This window comes from Pinus tabuliformis, chromosome Q (assembly GCF_031772625.1).
Source record: "Pinus tabuliformis cultivar Carrire ecotype Pingquan chromosome Q, CPIR1, whole genome shotgun sequence".
Taxonomy (NCBI): domain Eukaryota; kingdom Viridiplantae; phylum Streptophyta; class Pinopsida; order Pinales; family Pinaceae; genus Pinus; species Pinus tabuliformis.
Window position 1 is genome coordinate 540,920,443 of NC_142296.1, and position 22,294 is coordinate 540,942,736.

Below are 22,294 nucleotides of genomic sequence, written 5' to 3' on the forward strand. Positions count from 1 at the left end.
AAGATATGACAAAATAGGCAATCACCAGACTCGTTGAGTTGGGAAGAGTGTCTGCTAATGAGTGATGACCTTAAGTGACCTATAACAAAGCTGGATCTACATTATATGTTCATAATTCATACGTTTCCCTCCTAAACTAAGGTTTTTGGCCCTCTTCCTTTTAGTCCCATTTTCATTTAAGCATCCGATTCCTGCTTAGATGGTTCAAGGTTTTTGTTAAACTCTAGACTTTATAGAAAACATAGGATCATGCAAGAAGAATTGAAATTCAAACCTGATGACGAGATCGAATGATTGTTCTTCCAGACCAAACATCCAGAACTTCAAAATCATTATCTGGATCAACAGTCCAAATAACACTGACAGCCAGCCTATCCTTTCCTTCGCGAAGAGAGCATAGGTTTTCACTGGCATGCAATAAAGAACTTAAGATGGTCAATCAGAATTAAAAAGAAATATCTGCAGAAAATACTGGAATAAGCATACATTCATACTTCCCTCGCTTCCAACTCTACACAAAACACAGAAACGACCTGAAATTGTACCTACTTATAAGTAAAAACCATATTGGGCAGACTACTACACTGCATAGTGGAAAGCCACAAATGACATGTGGAGTATAGTTAAAAGTTCTGCAAATTTTGGTGGTAAATATAAATAAAGGTAATTGATAGCAAGGAAAATTTCAAGGATCAATGCTTGTCTTAATGTGTATAAACCTTTCTGAATCTTACTAATTCCTAAAATGACAACAATAAAATGTTTGGCAATATTTTTGTAAATATATTCAAATTTTTAAGAATCATGTGCAAGTCTTGAGTGCTTGAGAGGCACAAGTCCAACTTCTGGCCAAAGAACCATGAGTCAAGAAAAAAATATCGATATATTCAAAAGAATAAAAATTTGCTGATGCTTGTACAAAAATATTCACTATGTTGTCAATGATTAATGGATCTGACCAATAAAGCCATTCTCACGTAAGCTTTTTATTTGTCATCTCTAGCATTATAATTATAAACTAGCATCTGGTTTATAAAGGCTCATTATGATCCATCCCCTCTTAAATATCTAGCCTACAAGCACAGGAAAATATATCCCTCCTGTTCCAAACCTACACTGCATCATAGATATCTTCATGACTAAAAGGTTGAATAATGAGCATGAATTTTGAGGGCCGGCCTCCACCACTCAAATGAAGTTAATAAAGGTTGTTTGAATGTAAGCAATTATAGAACTATTCAGTTTCATATTCCATCTTAGTAAGAGATACCCTTGACATTTTCTATGTCGCTGCTCAACATTACTCTGCTTAGAATGAGGTCATTTGAAATACGCATTAAAGGATTCCTTTGGACAGAACATGTCATTGATTAAAGTTCATTTGAGTTGTAATTGAGCATGCACATAAAGTTAATCCTTCCTGTTGCCCTTGAGGCAACTCCCATAGAGACACAATCAATTGGCATGATTTGTTGCAGCTTTGAACAAGAATTTTTGCTCATCAGTCATTCATATACAGTGTTGTATAAGTTCCCATGCCCTTGATCTCAGATGTGCTAGATGAAGCCATTACTTAGACAATAGTGCTAAGGATTCAACTTCTTGATCAGATGCTAGCATTAGATGGATGTTTTATGATTTATCACTTTTAACTTAGCAAAGAGGTTACCTTGTTACTATTTCTAACCATTCAGGACAATTGCTTTTGGATAAATATGCTTTAAGCTAGACCAATAGGTGCTACTGGGAAATCAGGGTGGGTAGTGTGGACATATCCCTTCGATACTAAACATTTTCCGCTAAATACTCTTTCACTTGACCAATAGGTGCTACTGGGAAATCAGGGTGGGTAGTGTGGACATATCCCTTCGATACTAAACATTTTCCGCTAAATACTCTTTCACTTTCCATCTCATCCATAAAACAACAAAGATTCCCCTAATCTATGTCTAACAGTTAACTTACAAAAGATCATCCAAAAGAGGGTCGTGAAGAATGAAAAAAAAAAAATGAAAGCAAAAAGTAAAATCAAACCCAATAACAGGTTAAAGAGTTGAAGAGCAAAATAAATTTGGAACAAAAAAAGAAAAAAACCTGGGTCATTATGCCATGCCAGCTCCCCCCTCTCCACTTGCCTTCCCCACACACCCCTTTCAAAGTCCTAAGAGCAGAATGCTTATCTAAAGAAAACAGGACTTAGAGAAAACTTAATCTAAAAAAGAGGGGGGAAAGTGTGGGTAAGCCGATGTAAGTAAAAGCTCTCTCTCGCAAAGCTTTGCAAATAAAAAAAATACTCTTAGCCATAGTTTAATCAGCTTGTTGGTGTTGAATTTTCTAAGTCTGTCCGTTAGAAAATTAATCTGTATTCTGCTAGTTTATTTCTTCTACTTGTAAATTCTGAACAAATTATTTAAAACATTTAAATACCGAAATAAACATAATACAATCACATCTATAGATCATCAGCTGAAAGAAAACAAACACACAAGTGACACTGTTATTTTTGGACAAATGTCCCCGAAAAAACCCAATGCGAGAAAACCGGTGCAGCTATTCTGAGGGTTTATTATGTTGATTTGGGGTAGCATCGAATGTGCTCTAGCCACGAAAATTGGTGGAGAAGCTAAAGCACATAAGATCTCCAATACCCAAAAATGGTTTGGGCAAAATCTAACCAGTTTGGGAGATATTAAAATAATTAATAATTTCAATGGTGTCCCTAAGTCTAAACTTAGGGAAAATAAAATATTAATGTGAATTAATATAAAACTGAGTTAGAATGGTCTAAAAGTCATGAATCAAACCAGATCTAATCTTAGTCGTTGATTAGGGACTTAATCTCGATCGTTGAATTGTCAACAAGAAAAATATAAGAGGAGGCTTGAGGGTCATTTGGAGAATACACCAAGTTGATCAAGAATTCGATTTTCTGGGGCAGGGCTTGCTGAGGAAATTGAAGGAGTGCTCAGAGTTGCAGCGGAGGGTTAATGAATGCAGTAGTAGAAAAGCAGAGATAGTACCAGGAGCATCAGCGCAAAAGCTGGGAGAGGGTTGACACGAAGCCAGCTATAGGCCACCAGAGGCCACGCAAAACCATCCAGAGGCCACGTAGAGGCAGTTAGGACTTGCGCAAAGCCTAAGGAGGTCCAACGTGGGACACACAGAGGCTCCAGAGGCTGACGCAAAGACCCAAGAGGTTGACGCTGGGCCAGAGAGCCTGATGCAGACCCTAGAGGCTGACGCTGGGCCAGAGAGCCTGATGCAGACCCTAGAGGCCGATGCTAAGATATTTCGTGGGCAGATTGGGGCTGATATTTGTCTCCAACTTAGAGGTACTACTGCCAAGGGCATTCTCTGTTGGGTGAGCCATTTCTAGCACCCAGATTGTATTCTGAAACTGCTTAATAATAAAACCCTTAGATAGTTGCACTGGTTTTCCGGCATTGGGTTTTTCTGGGGACATTACTCCAAAAATAACGGTATCACTTGTGTGCTTGTTTTTTTTCCTTCAGTTGATGATCTGTATGTGTTGAGACTGTACTTGTATTTATTTTCAATATTTACATGGTAAATAACTTGTTAATTAACAAAACAAGTAGGAAGAAATAAATCAGAAATTACAGGAAGGATTTCTAACGGATAGACTTAAAAATTCCAACATGGTATCAGAGCGTGGTTGTAGATCACAAGGTAACTTAGGGCATCAGTCGAGCAAAGCAGCAGCAGCAGAAACAGCTGTCCCGAGTGACAGAAGTTGTTCCTAGCGGAAAAGCAGCAAGGAAGGGGTCACACAGTGCCTGCGTCATTAGTTCGAGTCAGGGAGAGGATCAGCGCAATGGTAAACAAGATCAGACCTGACCTACACTATGCCCGGTCACCTTTCTCAGTCAGGAAGGATTGACGCCCATGGCCAAGAGGTGCGGATTTTGCTGGTGCCGAGATTGGGCAGAGCCTAGAGGCTCTAACCTTCCATTTGTTGGGGCATAGGAGGCTGTGGGTAAGTTGCGGAGTGAAGCTGGTGGGGTACTGTAGTCAGAACAGTACCTAACAGGGCAAGACCAAGGTGGAGGGAGTTGTTGTCGAGGATTTCTAGCCAAGAAATCAGGATCAGTGGTGCAGCTACACTAACAATCAGAGTGGGGGCATTGTTGAGGCAAATTAATTACCTATCATTTAATTATCAACCTGGGGGTTTCGTAAAACTTGCGAAGCGTGCGTGCACTATATATGCTAAAAATTAACTACCAATTTAGATCAACCTAACTATGAAACCAAATAACGACAAACCAAATTCACCTATTCTAATTCAACAATCAATTCAAAAGAAATTATAGTACAATTATAGTACAGCGCACGGAATTGAAATCTTAATCTTTAAATCTTGCAAGAATTGAAAAGCACACCACTCTTTCAGAAATGAAAGAAAAAACAATCATTCTTAACCTCTCACACATGAAAAGATATGAAAGCAAATAAAAGCAAATGCTCTTAACTTCTAGGTAGAAAGCAAATAAAAAAAATCATTCATAACCTCTCACACAGGAAAAGATATGAAAGCAAATAAAAACAATTGCTCTTAACATCTAGGTAGAAAGCAAATAAACACAATCACTCTTAACCTCTCACACAGGAAAAGATATAAAAGAATTAAATCTTAATCTATGAAGAACAATAAATCTCACACATTGTAGGTGGCCAATCCAAAAGCATGAGAGATGGAAAGTTGAGAGGCTCCAAATGCAAGCAAAACCAAATCAAAGTGAACATCACTCATGAGCATGGTGCCAAATCCAAATTCTATATTCAAAACATGAGCATTTCCCCAACTTTACATATGGCTTTCAAAGGAGAAGGCTCTCCTATTTATACAGAAACATAAGAAGCTACCTCATTAATGGAGGTCCATTATTCTCTCCCTAAATCCCTAGAAAATCTCATAGAGTTACAACTCAAAGAGGTAATGATGAGACACATATCCTCTTTGACCTTTATCCAAATCTTCTTCCATATCTTGAAGATAATTCGAATTTGAGTATTGGAGGCCACATAAGGGTGCCTTGGAAGCTTCCAAATGACCTACACATGTCATGAAACTCAAGCCACTTTTAAGTCTTAGCAATTATATGTCATTTTTCTAAATTTTAACCATTTAATTCACTTATAATAATAGAAATCATTAAATTTTGGAAAACACAAAGGTAACCCATATAATTATGAAAATGGAGGCTAATGAAAGGTTATATGGTCATGGAGTTGCGACATGTGAGTGAAATGGTGGTGATAAAGGTGAAAGTGGATGATATTTTGAATACATTTTGGAGACTCTACAGGCATCTCGACATTGGCAGAGGGGTTTCCAGGAGGGAAATCGAGGCTCAGAGGGAGTCACACCGAGAACTTCTAGGAGTGAAGTAGAGAGACTCATAAGAGTCGAAAGAGGAGCAGCGAAATGGCAGTGAATGGGGTAAGAGATCAGGACAGACTGGACAGAGCCTCAAACTTCGTAGTCTGGAAGGCCAAGATCTTGTCCGTTCTAGACAGGAATTGTCTCAAGCACTTCGCCTTGAACACGATAGCAATCCCAGTTGACCCGGCTGAGAATGAAAAGTACGAGGAGGCAATGGCAAGGGCCAAAAGCATCATCATTGACGAGGACAAGGACCATGTAGTACCACATATTGCCGAAAAGGAAACGACAAATGCGATGTGGGAGTCCCTAATGAAATTGTATCAGCATACTTCCGTGTAGAGGAAGATGCTACTAGAAAATCAACAACGATCATACCAAATGAAGAAGGGAGAACAGATAGACACCTTCCTCAGTCGATTGAAGGAGATTCGGGATTAGCTGACTTCCATATGGGCCATGCCAGATGGGGAGATGTTGGTGAGAACCGCATTGAGTGCAGTCTCAGAGGATTGGGAGGCATTTGTCCAGAGCATATTTGGCAATTTGACCCTTCCAGATTGGGAGGAACTGTGGGCGGCTCTTCATCAAGAAGACATCAGAAGGCTAACCAAGGCAGTGAGCAGCGGCAAGGGGGTCAGAATCAAGGAGGAAGAGGAGGATGTTGCCCTAGCATCTGAGGGAAAACAGGAGAAAGGGAAGAAGAAGGACCTCTCCAAGGTCAAATGCTTCCACTGTGGGGAACTGGGTCACTCTGCGAGCCAGTGTCTGAGGAAGAAGAGCAAGGAAGAGGCTTCTGAGACCAAGGCTGCACCAGCAAGGGCGGAGAAAGAAGTGGAGACAGATGATGACTGTGCCATGAGTGCTCATACGCCACTTGAGAGGAAGTGGGGAGACATCGAGCTGTAGTCAGACGAACTACAGGTGATGAGGGGCGGGATCCTCGAGGTACCCAACCTCTTGGATTATACTTTGCTACGGGAGCCCCAAAGAGAAGTAGCAAGATTAGCGGATGTCGGTAGAGATAGATGTGGATGGAGTGATAGAGGGAGCTTCAGCATCAGAGTGTTTTAGCCTGACGGAGATGTCAAAGTTGGGAGATCAGTTACTTACTTCTCAGTAACTGAGTTGCAGTGCAGCAATTAGCAGTGGCAGTGCTATGGGCAGCACTATGCAGCATGATGAGATGGGTTGAAGTGCAGATCCAGCAGTGGCAATGGCAAGGCCATGGGCAACAGTACATGATGCAGCAATACAGAGGATGTTGGGCAGCAGGCCTAGCATCAGCACAGGGACCGATGTCGGATGATCAGAGTGATGCTCAGTGAGGAGTATTACTAGAGCACAATGCTCGCTAAGAGGGAGTGTTGATTTGTGGTAGCATCGGATGTGCTCTAGCCACAAAAATTGGTGGAGAGGCTAAAGCACATAATATCTCCAATACCCAGAAATGTTTTGGGCAGAATCTACCCAGTTTGGGAGATATTAAAATAATTAATATTTTTAATGGAGTCCCCAAGTCTAAACTTAGGGAAAATAAAATATTAATGTGAATTAATATAAAACTGAATTAAAATGGTCCAAAAGTAATGGATCAAGCCAGATCAAATCTTAGCCATTGATTAGGGACTTAATTTCGATCGTTGAATTGTCAACAAGAAAAGTATAAGAGGAGGCTTGACGGTCGCTTGGAGAATACACCGAGTTGATCAAGAATTCGATTTTCTAGGGCAGGGCTTGCTAAGGAAATCGACGGAGTGATCAGAGTTGCAGTTGAGGGGCAGTGAATGCAGTAGAAGAGACGCAAAGATAGTACCGGGAGCATCAATGCAAAAGCCGGGAGAGGGTTGACGCAAAGCCAGCAAAAGGCCACTAGAGGCCATGCAGAGGCATCCAGGAGCTGCGCAGAGCCTGAAGAGGGCCAACGTGGGTCACACAGAGGCTCCAGAGAATGACGCAGAGACCAGAGAGGCTGACGCTAGGCCAGAGAGGCTGACGCTGGGCCAGAGAGCCTGACGCAGACCCTAGAGGCTAACGCTGAGAGATTTCGTGGGGTAAATTGGGGCTAATATCTATCTCTGACTGAGAGGTACTACTGCCGAGGGCATTCTCTGTTGGGTGAGCCATTTCTGGCACCCAGATTGTATTATGAAACTGCTTAATAATAAAACCCTCAGATAGTTGCACTAGTTTTCCCACATTGGGTTTTTCCGGGACATTAGTCCAAAAATAGCAATGTCACCTGTGTGCTTGTTCTTTTTCCTTCAGTTGATGATTTGTATGTGTTGAGACTGTACTTGTATTTATTTTCAATATTTACATGGTAAATAACTTGTTAATTAACAAAACAAGTAGGAAGAAATAAATCAGAAAGTACAGGAAGAATTTCTAACTGATAGACATAGAAATTCCAACATATTATTATGCAATATTTCCTTGAGTACAACTGGGTGCCTAACTGGCTCACCCAACAGAGAAAAATACACGGAGCAATACCTCTATATTCGAAAATAGGTATTCAAAAAACCTGTCCCACGAAACCCTCTCTGACAACTCTGACGCTTAGTGTTGGCCCTTCTGGCCTCTGCGTTAGCCCCAGGACCCTCTGCGTTAGCCCTCTCAGGCACTGCGCAGCCTTTGGGACCCTCTGCGTCACTCCAGCAGCCTCCGCGTGGATGACGCATTCCCTCTAGCCTCTTCGTTGTCTCTGTTGGGCTCTGTGTTCCCTGAACTAGTTGTTGCTCTCACTCTCTCTGCTTTTGTGTTGGTCTCTCAGTACTGTCTCTGCCTCTCTGTCCGGTATTCACTGCCCCTCGTTGTTGATCATTGATTCACTTTTGCTTAGCAAGCCCGTTCTAGCAAAATGAATGACTGGTCACTCTAGTGTGTTCTCCAACTGACCCTCAAGCCTCTTCTTATACTTTTGCTCGTTGGTCCTTCAACGGCCGAGATTAAATCTCTAATCAACGGCTAAGATTAGATTTGGCTTGATCCATGACTTTTGGAACCTTCTAACCCAGTTTTATATTAATACCCATTAATATTTTACTTTTCCTAAGTTTAGACTTAGGAACTCCATTATTAATATTAAAAATTTTAATATCTCCCAAACCGGGTAATATTTGTCCAAATCATTTTTGGGTCTTGGAGATCTCATGTGCTTTAGCCTCTCCACCAATTTTAATGGCTAGAGCACATTCGATGCTACCCCATATTGACAGTTGGACCAGAATTACACCATCACCATTATCTCTAACTTTAGATGTCAATCCATATGTTGTCCTTACATTTTCTTTCATTAATATATGTGTGTGTGTGTGTGTGTGTGTGTGTGTTTCTGGAATGTGGGAACATTGGGAACTTGGGTACGAGTGTCTGGAACAGCTAAAAGTTTCCCCAAAATTTACAGGAAACAACTAATTGGGAGCAGTAATATTATATAATAAAAAAATATAAAATATAAAAAATATTTTTTTTAATTATATAATTTATATAATAATCAAAATTAATATTGAATCAAAGTATTCAAATATTAAAATCAATTTAAATATATAAATAATAAATATATAATCTCTCTTATATATAAATATATTCTTTGGGTGTCTCTCTCCTTGAGTCTCTCCCTTTTATATATATAAAATGTCAAGTTCATTATCAGTTCTCTGACACATGACCAGTCTTTGAAACAATCTGGCTTAAAAATACAAAGAAACAGTTTTACATATGTTTCTCTAGTTATTCTTAAGAGAAAAAGCAAAGCAACTCTAATGTTTAAGCATTGACTGCCACATACAATATGCACACACAATCTTTTGCGATATATATACATAAACAGCAAAAGAAATACTCATCAGCATGACATCCCAGATATCGCCCTTACATCGAGGTGCCACACGCTTCCTTAACCCATCAAGGGATTGCTCTAGTTTCTCAATTAAGGATATCAGTGTTAAGGATGTCTTTGGCCTTTCTTCCTGCGAAGGTTTCAACATAGGCTCATGTTTTGTGGGCAATTCAACATATTTCTCTACAGTGTTTGTATTCCCCAATCCGAGGGAACGCCAGAACTCCAAAAAAATAGTCTTCAAAGCTCCCGGAACTTTCCCCAGCTCCCATTGCAGCTCCCGCTGAAAAGGTAACGTTCCCATACAATTCCAAAGCTCCCGGGAGTGTGGGAACCATTGGAACGGGTTTCCCACCTCTCGGGAGCGGTTCCCGTGTAACAAATATATATATATATATATATATATATATATCATCCGCCTACTTTAACTTAGAGGATTTGGGAAATATCTTTTGTTCTAAACTAAAGACATGTGTAGCAAGTGTGAGGTTGTTCCTTTGCTAGTTTTTGTGTAAATTGGTAACAATGGCTAAGTTATTTTGATAATTTATTTTATTTATGTTAATTTCTAGCTGTAAATTGAGGTTGGATATGTTATTAAAAATTTGGAACTAGGCATTGGCGACCTTATCAACCAATGGGAATAACTACACGGTGCTTCATCAACTCTAAATATCTACATCAACATTATTTGGAGAATTATTTCTAATGTACAAAGTTTTGCTAGCACATACATGAGAAATTTTCCCTTGTCCATGTTTACATTTTCGAAAAATATTTAATGCAAAATTTACTAGTTGGTCAAATGAACACAACTCACTTCAATTATTAGATTTATAGAAGTTTCAAAGGTGTTTTGACCATGTCATTATTAAATTGATCTTCTAGAAAAGGGGTAAAAATATTTTGTCTACTTTTAATTATTTTATTTTTGATCTCATCAAAGTGGTCAAACATTAGTTGGTAAACCACTTGTATTCTCCCATGCTTTTCAAAAGCAAATGGAATTGTCAACGATGGATTAGAGACCTCATTGTTATAAAAGGAGGCATTCTACCTCACTTGTCAAATTTGAAGATAAATAAATAAAATAAAATAAAAATTGCCAGTGATCTGATAATTGCCTTTTTCTTTCTTTCTTAGTTTTCCTTATATCAAAATATTGTTGGATTAACACTCTTTCAAGTGGTCTGATCAGTACATAGGTACTGGAGGGTAAGTTTACTTTCAGTTTCTTTTGTTTAGATAGAATCGTTCCAAAAACTAAAGGAGAATATCATAAGATTATCCTCAATATTTAGGTTTTATTTGTACAAATGCCTAATCATGATCTAGTTAAATTACTAGTTTGGATTTAACCCTCTTGGAAGGTAGCTTTCTGTGTTGTTTCATGTTGTCAGTTTTTCTTCCATACATTTGAGTGGGAGAAATTTGCATCACGTTCATTCTAAGGAAGCAAATTGCAAGGAAATGGATAGCAGTCTCGGTAAGAGCTTTTCACCAAACATCTCCTAATCAGGTACACGAAATACTTCCATTATTTTCCTTTATTTTAGGGTCCGTAAATTTTATTTTATTTTTAATTATTTTGTTGCTAGTTATTTTGGTTTAAGTAAAATTTTAGGTTAGACTTACTTAGTTAATAATAGGATTAGATATAAAAATCAATTTGGCCCTACCGTTGCTTAGTTATTTATTTTACTTTATTTGATTTACATTAGAATTTTTTATGTAATTAGATCTTGATTAGATTTTGCTCAAATGAAAAAATAATAATAATAATAAATTAAAAATATATTAAAAACAAAGAAAAACGAAAAGTGGAGGGGGGCATCGCCCACCCTTTCCAAGCATCACGAGGCCCATCAAACCCCCACAATGTCACATTGCACGTAGAAAATCAAAGCCCTCAGCGGCATAGCTAGCCCCAACACCATACTCCAAGTCAAGCCTGCTTCCTGTTGTGCCACACAGACTCGAGCCATGGCTTGATCCAAATGTCAATCAATTTCAGGTAAGGTAAAGATAGACCGAGCACACCACGCCACTGTATGTGGTCTCGACTTATAATATTTTTCTTTTTTTTCCTTTTCCATTGGCCATACAGGAAACGGTAAAAGGAGACTAGCCAACATAAATTCACAGATGAGACAAATAAGAAATCTTTGTGGCACTTCCTATTCACTCATTCTATCACCCTCACTGTAATGTCCCTTCTTAATAAATTGTTGATGGAGTTCCACAATTTTGCAAATTTTGGAGTTAACACACTTTTGGATGCCAGACTAAGGAGAAGTCGGTAAAAATGAAAAGTTTGGTGGGTTGTGGGGGCCAACCCTCAAGGAAATATGCACCCCTTGGAGGAAATTCAAATTTTTTGAAAGGAGGCAAGGTAAGGAGGTCGAAATAGTGGGATGAGGAACCCAAAAGGGAAAAGTTAAGGCAGCAATTATAAATAGAGGATGGAATGCAGCATTTGGGACCTTTTGCTAATTTGACATCCAAACCATTGTTGCTCAAGTTGTTTAGCTGGGTCACAAAGTGTTGTTCAGCACACGAGATTTCTAAGGGGAAATCTCACTCCTTCGATGGACCTTGAGTGCCACCCCAAGGGAGCCTTGGCATAATCCTTGGAGGCATTCCAGAGAGATTACAGAGAAAATTAAGTTGCATTGTGGAGCAATCTGGGTGCAGAACAGGACCACGTACTCTTGGGAGAGGTTGTTCCGAATTGAGCTAGTTCCAGGCTTATTGGGTCAATTCTTGGGCATTTTGGCAGCAATTTTCTAGTGGATTTGCATGCTGAGGTTGTGACCATCACCTAGGTCAAATTATTCTTCATAGGCCTGCATAGAGGAGCTTCTAGACTTGCGCAATTCATAGAGGAGGTTGTTTGTGGGTAAGACTTGACTGGGAGTTTGGAGTTGAGCATGCTAGGGGAGTCTAAGGAGGATTTTTGGGGGACTTTCTCAGCGTTTTGATGGGGTTCTAAGGGTTGATTTCCTGTAGTGAGAATTACCCAGTTGGTGGAGGAGCTCACTGGAATTGGGGGTGATTTTGGAAGTTTGGAACTAGACCCAACCCTTTCTAGGTTCTTCTAGGTTTGTGGTAGAGAGCCCTAGATTAATTTGGCAGAATTTTTTAAGCATTCTAGGAGGCTCAAACAGGGGTTTCTTCCAACCATCAATTGCAAAATTTATAGGGCCAGCGCAGAACTTGAGGAGAAATCACTTCCTTGCATTTGGGCGACACATATTCTCACCTGGGGTTGTCTAGCTTGCTTTGGCAAGCCCAGGTGCACACATTCCATACATTTTGTACTCGATCCTCTTGATAATAAAATGGCTCAGCGTGGCACAGTTTTGGCATATTTTATGGGTGTCTAATTGTTGTCTGAATTTTTTGTGTTTCATGTGTACATTGCTTGAATATCACTGTTAATTTTTCCTAATAGGAACATTACAATGGTATCAGAGCATGTTCTTGGCCAGCGTGGGGAGTGGATAGCAAGTGATGCCACCCAGGTACCAAGGAGTTGTTTTCCAGAAGGGACGTGGTCGAGGAAGAGGCAGAGGTCGAGTTAGAGAAGGAAGGAAGACCCATTTTCAGATACTGAATTGAACAATTTTAGAGAACCCATGGAGAATAATGAGGGTCCGGAATAGCTCAGACAAGGGAGCCAAAATCAAGTTCTGGAGGAGTTGCTAAGGACAAACTAGCAAATGCTAAGGTAAGCCCAGCTCATGATGGACATGATGTAGCAAGTGATGGCCTTGCAGTAGAATAATAGACAGGGATCGGAGCCTCAAGGAGACGGCTGTTCCAAGGCAGTGGGAGGTAGCCACACACATGAGCGTCCTTTCCAACAACCTCACACCCCTCTGCGTGGGCAAGCAGGTCGTCCCATGATGCCCCATTTCGTAGATGAGCCAGAGCGTGAGAGGGAACCAGACCCGGTAGCAGGTTTGGTGAACTCAATTGCCTTAGGTATTGATGAGTATGAGGCCCTAGACCCCAAGATCCGGAGAGTGATGTCTTTTAGGGAGTACATTCACCTCAAAGAGAGGTGTGCCACTGGATCTAGAACACATTATAGAGGAGGGCAGTCAAATCAGGAGGTGCAGAAGATAGTTGGGAAAGTCACGCTTCCCAACTATGATGCGTCAGCCAGAAATTCTGGCTAGGGCATGGGTTCAAAAGTTAGACACCTACTTTCACCTATACCCCATGAGGGAAACAGACGCTATCTGGTTTTCCACATTACAATTGGAGGGAGATGCCCAGGAGTGGTTATACCATGGTTTGATCACACTTGGACACATACACATCACCTCCTACACCAAGTTTACCAGGCGGTTGATTGAGAGATTTGATAGGAAGGACCCTAAGCTGTACTTAAGGAGTTGGCCCACCTGAGACAGACAAGCGGCGCAGAGGCCTACATCTCGAAGTTCCAGAGATTGGCCATGATGGTGACAGATATCACGGAGGCCCTGTTGATTATGTTGTTTGTGGAGGGGTTAGTTGAGCCCTTGTGTAGTTGGGTGAGGTCCTACAAGCCCACCACTTTGATGTATGTTATTTCTAGGGCCCACAACATGATCGATGTCGTGCCCAAGACCAGGGCTATTGTGCCCGCTAGGCCCGCCGCTCCTCAAGGGAGCTGAGACATTCATTAGCCTCAGAGGGAAGCTAGTCGTGGGCAATTGGACGATGAGACAAGGAGTGACCTCTGGAGGAGGAAGTTGTGCTTCACGTGCCAAGAGCCTTGGGCACCGGGGCACAAGTGCACCAAGGGCAATGCCCACTACATTGAGGTGCACTCTGATAATGAGCCGGAGGAGGAGGCTGAGTAGTGTGAAAATTCGATTACCTGAATCACCACTGCAACAACCGATTAAGTTCCTTCTATTTGTTAATTACTAAACAAAATATTTACTATTTCCTACAGTAAACACCGAAACTAATACATTGTAGTCTTCACCAATTAAATTATAGGCGGAAACAAGAAAATGAGCAAGTAAGAAATTCACAACACATTACACCGTTTTGGACAAAAGTCCCCAGAAAAACCCAATGTGGGAAAACTGGTGCAGCAACTAAGGGTTTGTATTATTAAGCAGTAGTTTCTGAATACAATCTTTGGATGCCTTGCTAGGTATCCAGTACAGAGAATATCATTGACAAAAGAATAGTGAGAAGTACCTCACACTATCACAAGCGATCCCGACTGATCCAGCCACAGAATGGCTTGCCCCTTGCTACCTCTACGTCAGTCCAGCGTCACAGCGTCTAGGGACAGCGTCGCTCCCTCTGCTGATCGATTTGCCTCCCAGGACCTTCGATTTCCACCTCCCGGTCTCACACGCCAGCTTCCAGCTTCAAAAATCGATTCCTCCAGCAAAAATATGGACCTCCTCAAGGCTCTATGTTGCCTCTACATCAGCCTACGCTGGCCAACTTTTCCAAGAGCAGTGTCTTCATGGAAGGTGACATCATGGTTTACTTCCACATCTCTTTGACCAGGCACATAGATTCTATATGCCTTTGAATTTTCATTGTAGCCCACAAATGTACCTTTCTTCCTAGATGGTTCCAACTTGTTTATTTTCTCTTTACATACATGAAAATACATGGGACAACCAAATATTCTAAAATGAGAAACATTGAGTTTCTTACTAGTGAAAACTTCTTCGGGTGTCTTGAAATCCAGTGCTTGATGTGGGCTCCTATTTTGAACATACACGGTAGTGTTGGTAGCTTCTCCCCATAAGAACTTCGGTAGACCTTGATCATGGAGCATGGCACGGGTGGCTTCCATAATTGTTCGATTCTTCCTTTTAGCAACTCCATTTTGCTCAGGAATGTATGGAACGGTTGTCTCCCTCTTAATGCTAGCCTCTTTGCAAAAGTCATTGAATTCATTTGATTCATATTCGGTTCCATTGTCGATCCTCAATATTTTGATCTTCTTCCTTGTTTGATTCTCCACCAAGGCTTTGAAAGAACGGAACCATTTGAACACTTCATCCTTCTTCTTCAAGAAATAGATCCATGTTTTGCGAGAGAAGTCATCCACAAAAATTGCATAGTATAAGTATCCTCCCAATGATGTTACAGGAAACATACCAGATAGGTCAGAATGGACCAACTGAAGAATATCGGTAGTTTGGATTTCACTTGAAGGGAATGGTCCCCTTGTAATTTTCCCAATTGCACAACCCTGGAAAGCTCCTTCATGATTCATGTTGAAGTCGGACATACCTGTGATCATCTTCCTTACCCCAAGTAAGGCTTTTTAATGAAGGTGGAAAAATCTCTAGTGCCATAATTTGTATTGAAGAGAAGTATCACAACTCAAGGCTCCCAAAGGACTTCCTCCAATTTGATAGAGACCATCAACCCCAAATCCAAGTGTGAATACATCTTTGGGGTTTCTTTGCCAAGTAAATACCTCTCTATCAATAGACACCAGGTTCTTATTCAAATCGGGCTTATACAATACTTCTTGTAGATGAATGGTTTGACCTTGATTCAAGTGAAGAGTGACAGTACCTATCCCTTTCACGGGGTAGGTGGCATTATCTCCAAGTATGATCTCCAAATTAGTCTTCTTTTCAATCAAATTTGAGAGGGCCTCTTTGTACCCAGTGAAGTGCCTTGAGGCTCCACTATCAATCAACCAATGATCCAAAGTATCCAGAGGAGAGGCAGTAGATAGAGTGGAAATAAGATAAAACTCCTTTTGTTTTTCTACAACATTACTTTCCTCATACCTGGAATTTCTCGTCCTTTTGGGAGGTCGACCATTTCCATATCGAGCAGCGGGAGCATTCCTCTTTCCTTTATTGTTGAACCTATTGTTCCTTTGATTGCCATTTCCTTTGAAATTGTTGTTGTTGTTGTCGTCATCCCTTGGAGAATCCTTCTTGTGAGGACAATCTCTAGCATAGTGGCTGAACCTGTTACAATTGTAGCACCTTCCTTTTCTTCCTTCTTTGAATCCTGGCTTGAATCCTTGACCTTGTCTCCTTGGAACAGCATTATTTTTCCTCTTAGCATGAGCGGAGAAAGAAGTAGGTTCATTTCCATTTGATAGCTTGCCTCTCTCCATCGTCCTCTTCCCCTCTTGAGTGCATCTAGCCAATAATTCATCGAAACTAGGAATCTTGTCATTGTTTAGAATGGTGATTATAAACACATGCCATGCTCTTGAAAGACTTCCAAGTGCAATGAGAGTGAGCTCCCTGAGAGCAATAACTTCTCCAATAGATAGTAGGTCATTCTCGATTTGTGTTATTCTAATAAAGTAGGATTGGATAGACCCCCCTTTATCCATCTTGATGTCCTTCAACATGTTCGTGGGAAAGAGAATTTGATTTGCATTGTTTACTTTGAACATCCCAGCCAACTTATCATACATCTCCTTAGATGTTCCCAAATCAAAAATATAGGCAACCAAATGCTTTTGAATGGAGTCTGATAATTATTTTAGTTTTGACCTCGCCTTTCTTGTACTTCGTTTTTGCAACAAAAGGTGCATTTGAAGGAGGCTCCACCACTCTTCCCTACACATAGTCCATGGCATCATGCTCTTCCAAAGTCAAATCCAAAGTCATCTTCCATGCATGATAGTCAAATTTTTCCTTGAGCTTATCCTCAGATTTGAAGTAAGATGTAGTAGCCATTGAGGCTAGTCCAATAATATTGTCTAACAGATCTCCCTTAGTGATTGCTTTTCTCTCTCTTGCTTGGGCTTTGTCTTCACATGTGCTCTGATACCATGTTAAATTTTGTTAACAATGGTATGTTCTATGCTTAGTGTTGATTTGGGGTAGCATCGGATGTGCTCTAGCCACGAAAATTGGTGGAGAGGCTAAAGCACATGAGATATCCAATACCCAAAAATGGTTTGGGCAGAATCTAACCAGTTTGGGAGATATTAAAATAATTAATATTTTTAATGGAGTCCCTAAGTCTAAACTTCGAGAAAATAAAATATTAATGTGAATTAATATAAAATTGAGTTAGAATGGTCCAAAAGTCATGGATCAAGCCAGATCTAATCTTAGTTGTTGATTAGGGACTTAATCTCAGCCGTTGAATTGTCAAAGAGAAAAGTATAAGAGGAGGCTTGAGGGTCACTTGGAGAACACACCGAGTTGATTAAGAATTCGATTTTCTAGGGCAGGGCTTGCTGAGGAAATCGAAGGAGTGATCAGAGTTGCAACTGAGGGGCAATGAATGCAGTAGCAGAGAGGCAGAGATAGTACTGGGAGCATCAGCACAGAAGCCGAGAGAGGGTTGACGTAGAGCCAACTAGAGGCCATGTAGAAGCAGCTAGAGGCCACGTAGAGGCAGTCAAGAGCTGCGCAAAGCTTGATGAGGGCCAACATGGGAGACGCAGAGGCTCCAGAGGCTGACACAGAGCCCAGAGAGGTTGGCGCTGGGCTAGAGAGGCTGACGTTGGGCCAGAGAGGCTGACGCAGACCCTAAAGGTTGGCACTGGGCTAAGTCACATGACACGAGGACACGAGACACGGAGGACACGTAAATACGAGGTATTCAATACGAAACGCAGCGACCTGGAAACAGGACACGGGGGACACGTTTTATATATATTTAATATATAAAAATATATATATATATATATATATTATATATATATACCGAAATATAGTTTTTTATCCATATTAAATTGCAGGTTGCAGCTTATCTAATCAAATTAAAATATAATTACTTCTCAAAGTTCATAGTTCACTTTAAAAAAATAAATAGAATCAAAATTTACAACTTACAAGCACATAAGAAGCTAGTCATGATAAAAAATCATTATTAAAACCAAGAGAAACTTGACATGAATTTGATAAATAATTAACAAGTATGTCGTGCTTATCTATTTGAACTCATAATTTAACTTGATAGCAATTATATTTTCAACTAGTTATTTCAAGATTGATTTGGTTGAGTGAAATTTGAGATATGCCTCTCCGAAGTTGAGGTGCCAAAAATACAGAATTGTAGTAAAATGCATGCCTAGGCTAAAATTCAAAAAATTTGATTAAAAAATTATATATATATATATATAGATAGATAGATATAGATATAATTAACTAACTACAAGTTAATAAATTAAATTATGTAAAAAATTAAATTATATATAAAAGAAATTAATTAGATTTTAATTAAATTGAATTAAAACAAATATTAAACAAATCATATTAAAATAAATTAAATTATATATATAATTATTTTATTAAAATTTAATTAAATGTAATTTATTAAAAATGATTTAATATTAAAAGAAAATTCTATTTAATTCATTCAATATAAAATACAAAAAATATAATACCAAACCTTTTGTAACAATGAATAGAATATCGTATATACAATAACGTTGGTATTACACCAACGAATAAAAAATTAAACCATCTTAGGTATTAAACATCGAGCCGTTGAAGGGATTAGAAATCGTATTTTTTATGAAAAAGGTTCCAAGGTCAACGAAATCCCAAGGTAGATCAAGCATCGAGGTCAAGTGATATCGGAGGTTCAATTAAAAAGAGCTCCGAAATTATATGGTTCTTAGCTCCGATTTATGCGACCTACACATCACCTTATATAACAATATGTCAAAACTTATGACCAAATCCATCGAACGAACACTCCCACAGCTCCACACGACAGCTCCAGACAATCGAAAATAACCTGGGGGCCGGAATAGACCAACGCTTACGCTATAAACCATGTTTTTTTTTCAATACGTATTCAAAACATCGAAATACGTTAGGGCAACGTATGCTATGTACAAAATACGCGTATTCAAAATTTATGACACGAATGGAAAACGTCGAATACGTATTCGATTTTTATGACACGTTAAAAATCGTATTGGACACGTATTAGGGCCGTTTTCGTGTCCAATACGTAAAATACGGGACACGGGATCCTAGGGGACGTGTCCTGTGACTTAGGCACTGGGAGATTTCATGGGGCAAATTGGCGTTGATATCTATCTCCGACTGAGAGGTACTACTGACGAGGGCATTCTCTGTTGGGTGAGCCATTTCTGGCACCCACATTGTATTCTGAAACTGCTTAATAATAAAACCCTCAGATAGCTGCATCGGTTTTCCTACACTGGGTTTTTCCGGGGACATTGTTCCAAAAACAACGGTGTCACTTGTGTGCTTGTTTTTCCTTCAGTTGATGATCTGTATGTGTTGAGACTGTACTTGTATTTATTTTCAGTATTTACAAGGTAAATAACTTGTTAATTAACAGAACAAGTAGGAAGAAATAATTTAGAAAGTACAGGAAGGATTTCTAACAGTTAGACTTAGAAATTCCAACACTTAACACAATTACTTCAATGTTCCTTTAGTAGCCCAATGACAAATTCCAATTTAGTTTTCCAATAGCAATCACAATAACCATAAATAACACTGAAGTAATTGTGCTAAGCATAGAACATACCATTGTTAACAAAATTTAACAGTATGTTTCAGGTGGTTCATTACACATGTAGCACAGATCGCTTAAGGGATGACTTGACACCTCTCCAGTGTCATTCAGAAGATGTCTAGCCCAATTTGAGAGCACATGTGACTTGCAGCACTAATGTTGCCCTCCTTAGATGGATGTTAGACTATGAGGAGCCTCCATATGGTTGTATGCCCCTTGCTACACCTCCAAATGCTAAAACATGAAGCTAAGAAACCAAGGCCATGGCTTGATTGATGATGTGCCCAAATGGACCCAAGATACCCCCAGGCTGGCCTCGACCCTATTTGATGGATGTTCACTTGTTCCAAACCCTAGATGATGATGGAAACCACTAAAGATGGTTTGAGAGCACTAGCACACTATGCTTGGATGCCAATGCTTGCTCATGAGGTTTCCATGTCATTCATACATGCCCTAGAAAGGTGATGTGATCCTCCTCGATGATGACATCATGGTGGAGGAGATGTTACTCGGAGATGTACCCATTCACTTTGATTATGTACCTTAGAGTTCGGAGCACTCTTGGACAAATTCAACCTAGGGCTTGCCTCAAGTAACAAATCCCCCTATGGCTGCCATGTGTCACACTAAGTACAAGTCCACTTAATTCAAAACCAATTCATTATTGCACACAGTAACTATGGAACTAGACCGTGTATCTATCACCTATAGAACTGCTAATCACCATGCCAAAAATAGCAATAGACTCCCAAAGAATAGTAAAGATGGAAAAGGAACGAAATTGCTATGAGATGACAACCAAATATAGCACACATCTAAAAATAGGCACTATTAAAAGAAGCATCTCGCATGTCAATGAAAACAATCTCATCAAACTGCCTTTCTACAAGGAACTCAAATATATAGTAAAATTCGACATGTGATCCTGATATCCTATTTGTTAAAAATAGCAACGTCATGAAAATACTTGCATGTTGACCAAAAAAACACACCAGTATCATGAGCTCGCAAGGACTAATAATATGTGATCAACAATGCCATGCTGACCTCAAAACTTAGGAGGCTCCTAGAAAATATCAAAACTACCAAAAAAATAAATTTCCTCCAAATCTAGTGAAAAAGCCTCTAGAATGAACTTTGATCACTATGAAATGGATGCACCAATCACTACAACTGGTGTAATGAAAGCTAGCTAGATCTTAACACTCTTGTTGCAAGGCAAATTTATGGATTAACAATTCTACTCAAGGGTTGGTAGAAAACATCACCTTCCCAACACAGAATGGGTCTGCGGGCTATGTTCTTTGCACAAGGTTGAGACCAAGGAGTATTTTATCATCCAGTGCTCAATATACAAGTATACAACAAGATCAAAGGAAGATTTTGTTGCCTCTAGAATGGTTCAAACCATTCACTATTAACCTTCTTTAGTTACCATGTTCAATGGCACCTGGCCTCATACACTAGTGAAACATCTTTTAACAAGCAAGGTTTACTCCAGGGCTCATTTTCCATAGTTCCAAAGGTTACATCCTTCTTCCCTCTAGTATTAGGGATAGGGGGGAAATATGCTGCCAATATCTAGTAGGGTACTTCTAGGTTGTTTGACTATTTTCTCATACCTACAACACTTAGGCTCCTTTTCGAATCAAGTCAAGCACTTTTAGGAGGATCAAAGCAGCTCGAGAAAGGCATCCATCTACTCCATCACACATTACTATGTTGTTCCATTCTAATAGAGATTAATCAAACTTGGATGTTAGGAGAGATCTCAAAATAGACTATATGGCCTAATGTTTTATATAGGTGTGTGTGTGTGTGTGTGTGTGTATTATGAGCAAAAAATGCACATCCTAATGGCTGCTTGGGCCCTTAATTCTAATGGTGTTTAACTGCACTTGTATCCTCACAAGTATCATTTGGCATATATTAATAATTATACCTTACCTTCTCCTCAACAAATAATATAGCGGTTAATTCTCTTTCCTACCCTGTGATTTCTTACAAGACAAGAAATATATCTTTACCTCAAGATAGGAGGGAGCATATGGTAGGTGCTTCCTACCAAGTACACAGTTGTACCACGGCTACGAGCTTCAATGTCTAGAAGAGAATCTTTGTTAACAAAGTATGACACATCAGCAATGTGAACTCCCACCTGTAGATAAAGACATCAATATGAATATAGATGAGAAAACCACACGTACGACCAAACTAATAAACAATCATAATTGTTAGAGCCTCCAAGTGTAGTAAACAAGAAAAAAGATTAGCAAAGTACACAAAAGTAACATTATTAATGTCTTCATCCATAAAACATTTAGGCATGGAATTGTTGAACATATACTTTTATTACAGTTATGAATTTACAATAATGAACATAGAGCAAAGTGTGTGTTTGTGTGCGTGCGTTAAAATAATAGGAGAGAAGATATAATAGTTTGCATTATATGCATAAGCTGATCGTCATAATACAGGTAAAAAGACCAACAGTAAAAAAGAACATCCAGAATTAACAACAATACATTCTGAAAAAAGGGACCTTCCCTGTAATCAAAGGCTGATTATATAAAGGT

At 39.6% G+C, this 22,294-nt stretch overlaps 1 protein-coding gene across 1 annotated transcript in view; it reads right to left on the minus strand.

The window, feature by feature from the left end:
* The window catches only part of LOC149220577 (uncharacterized), a 529,656-nt gene that overhangs the window by 326,666 nt on the left and 180,696 nt on the right, over positions 1-22,294 (minus strand). Inside the window, exons 16-17 of the mRNA XM_089384824.1 lie at positions 21,746-21,876; positions 275-407 (exon numbers count right to left, since the gene is read on the minus strand). Of these exons, the coding sequence (XP_089240950.1) occupies positions 275-407; positions 21,746-21,876 (264 nt within the window). The remainder of the gene's footprint in view (positions 1-274; positions 408-21,745; positions 21,877-22,294) is intronic.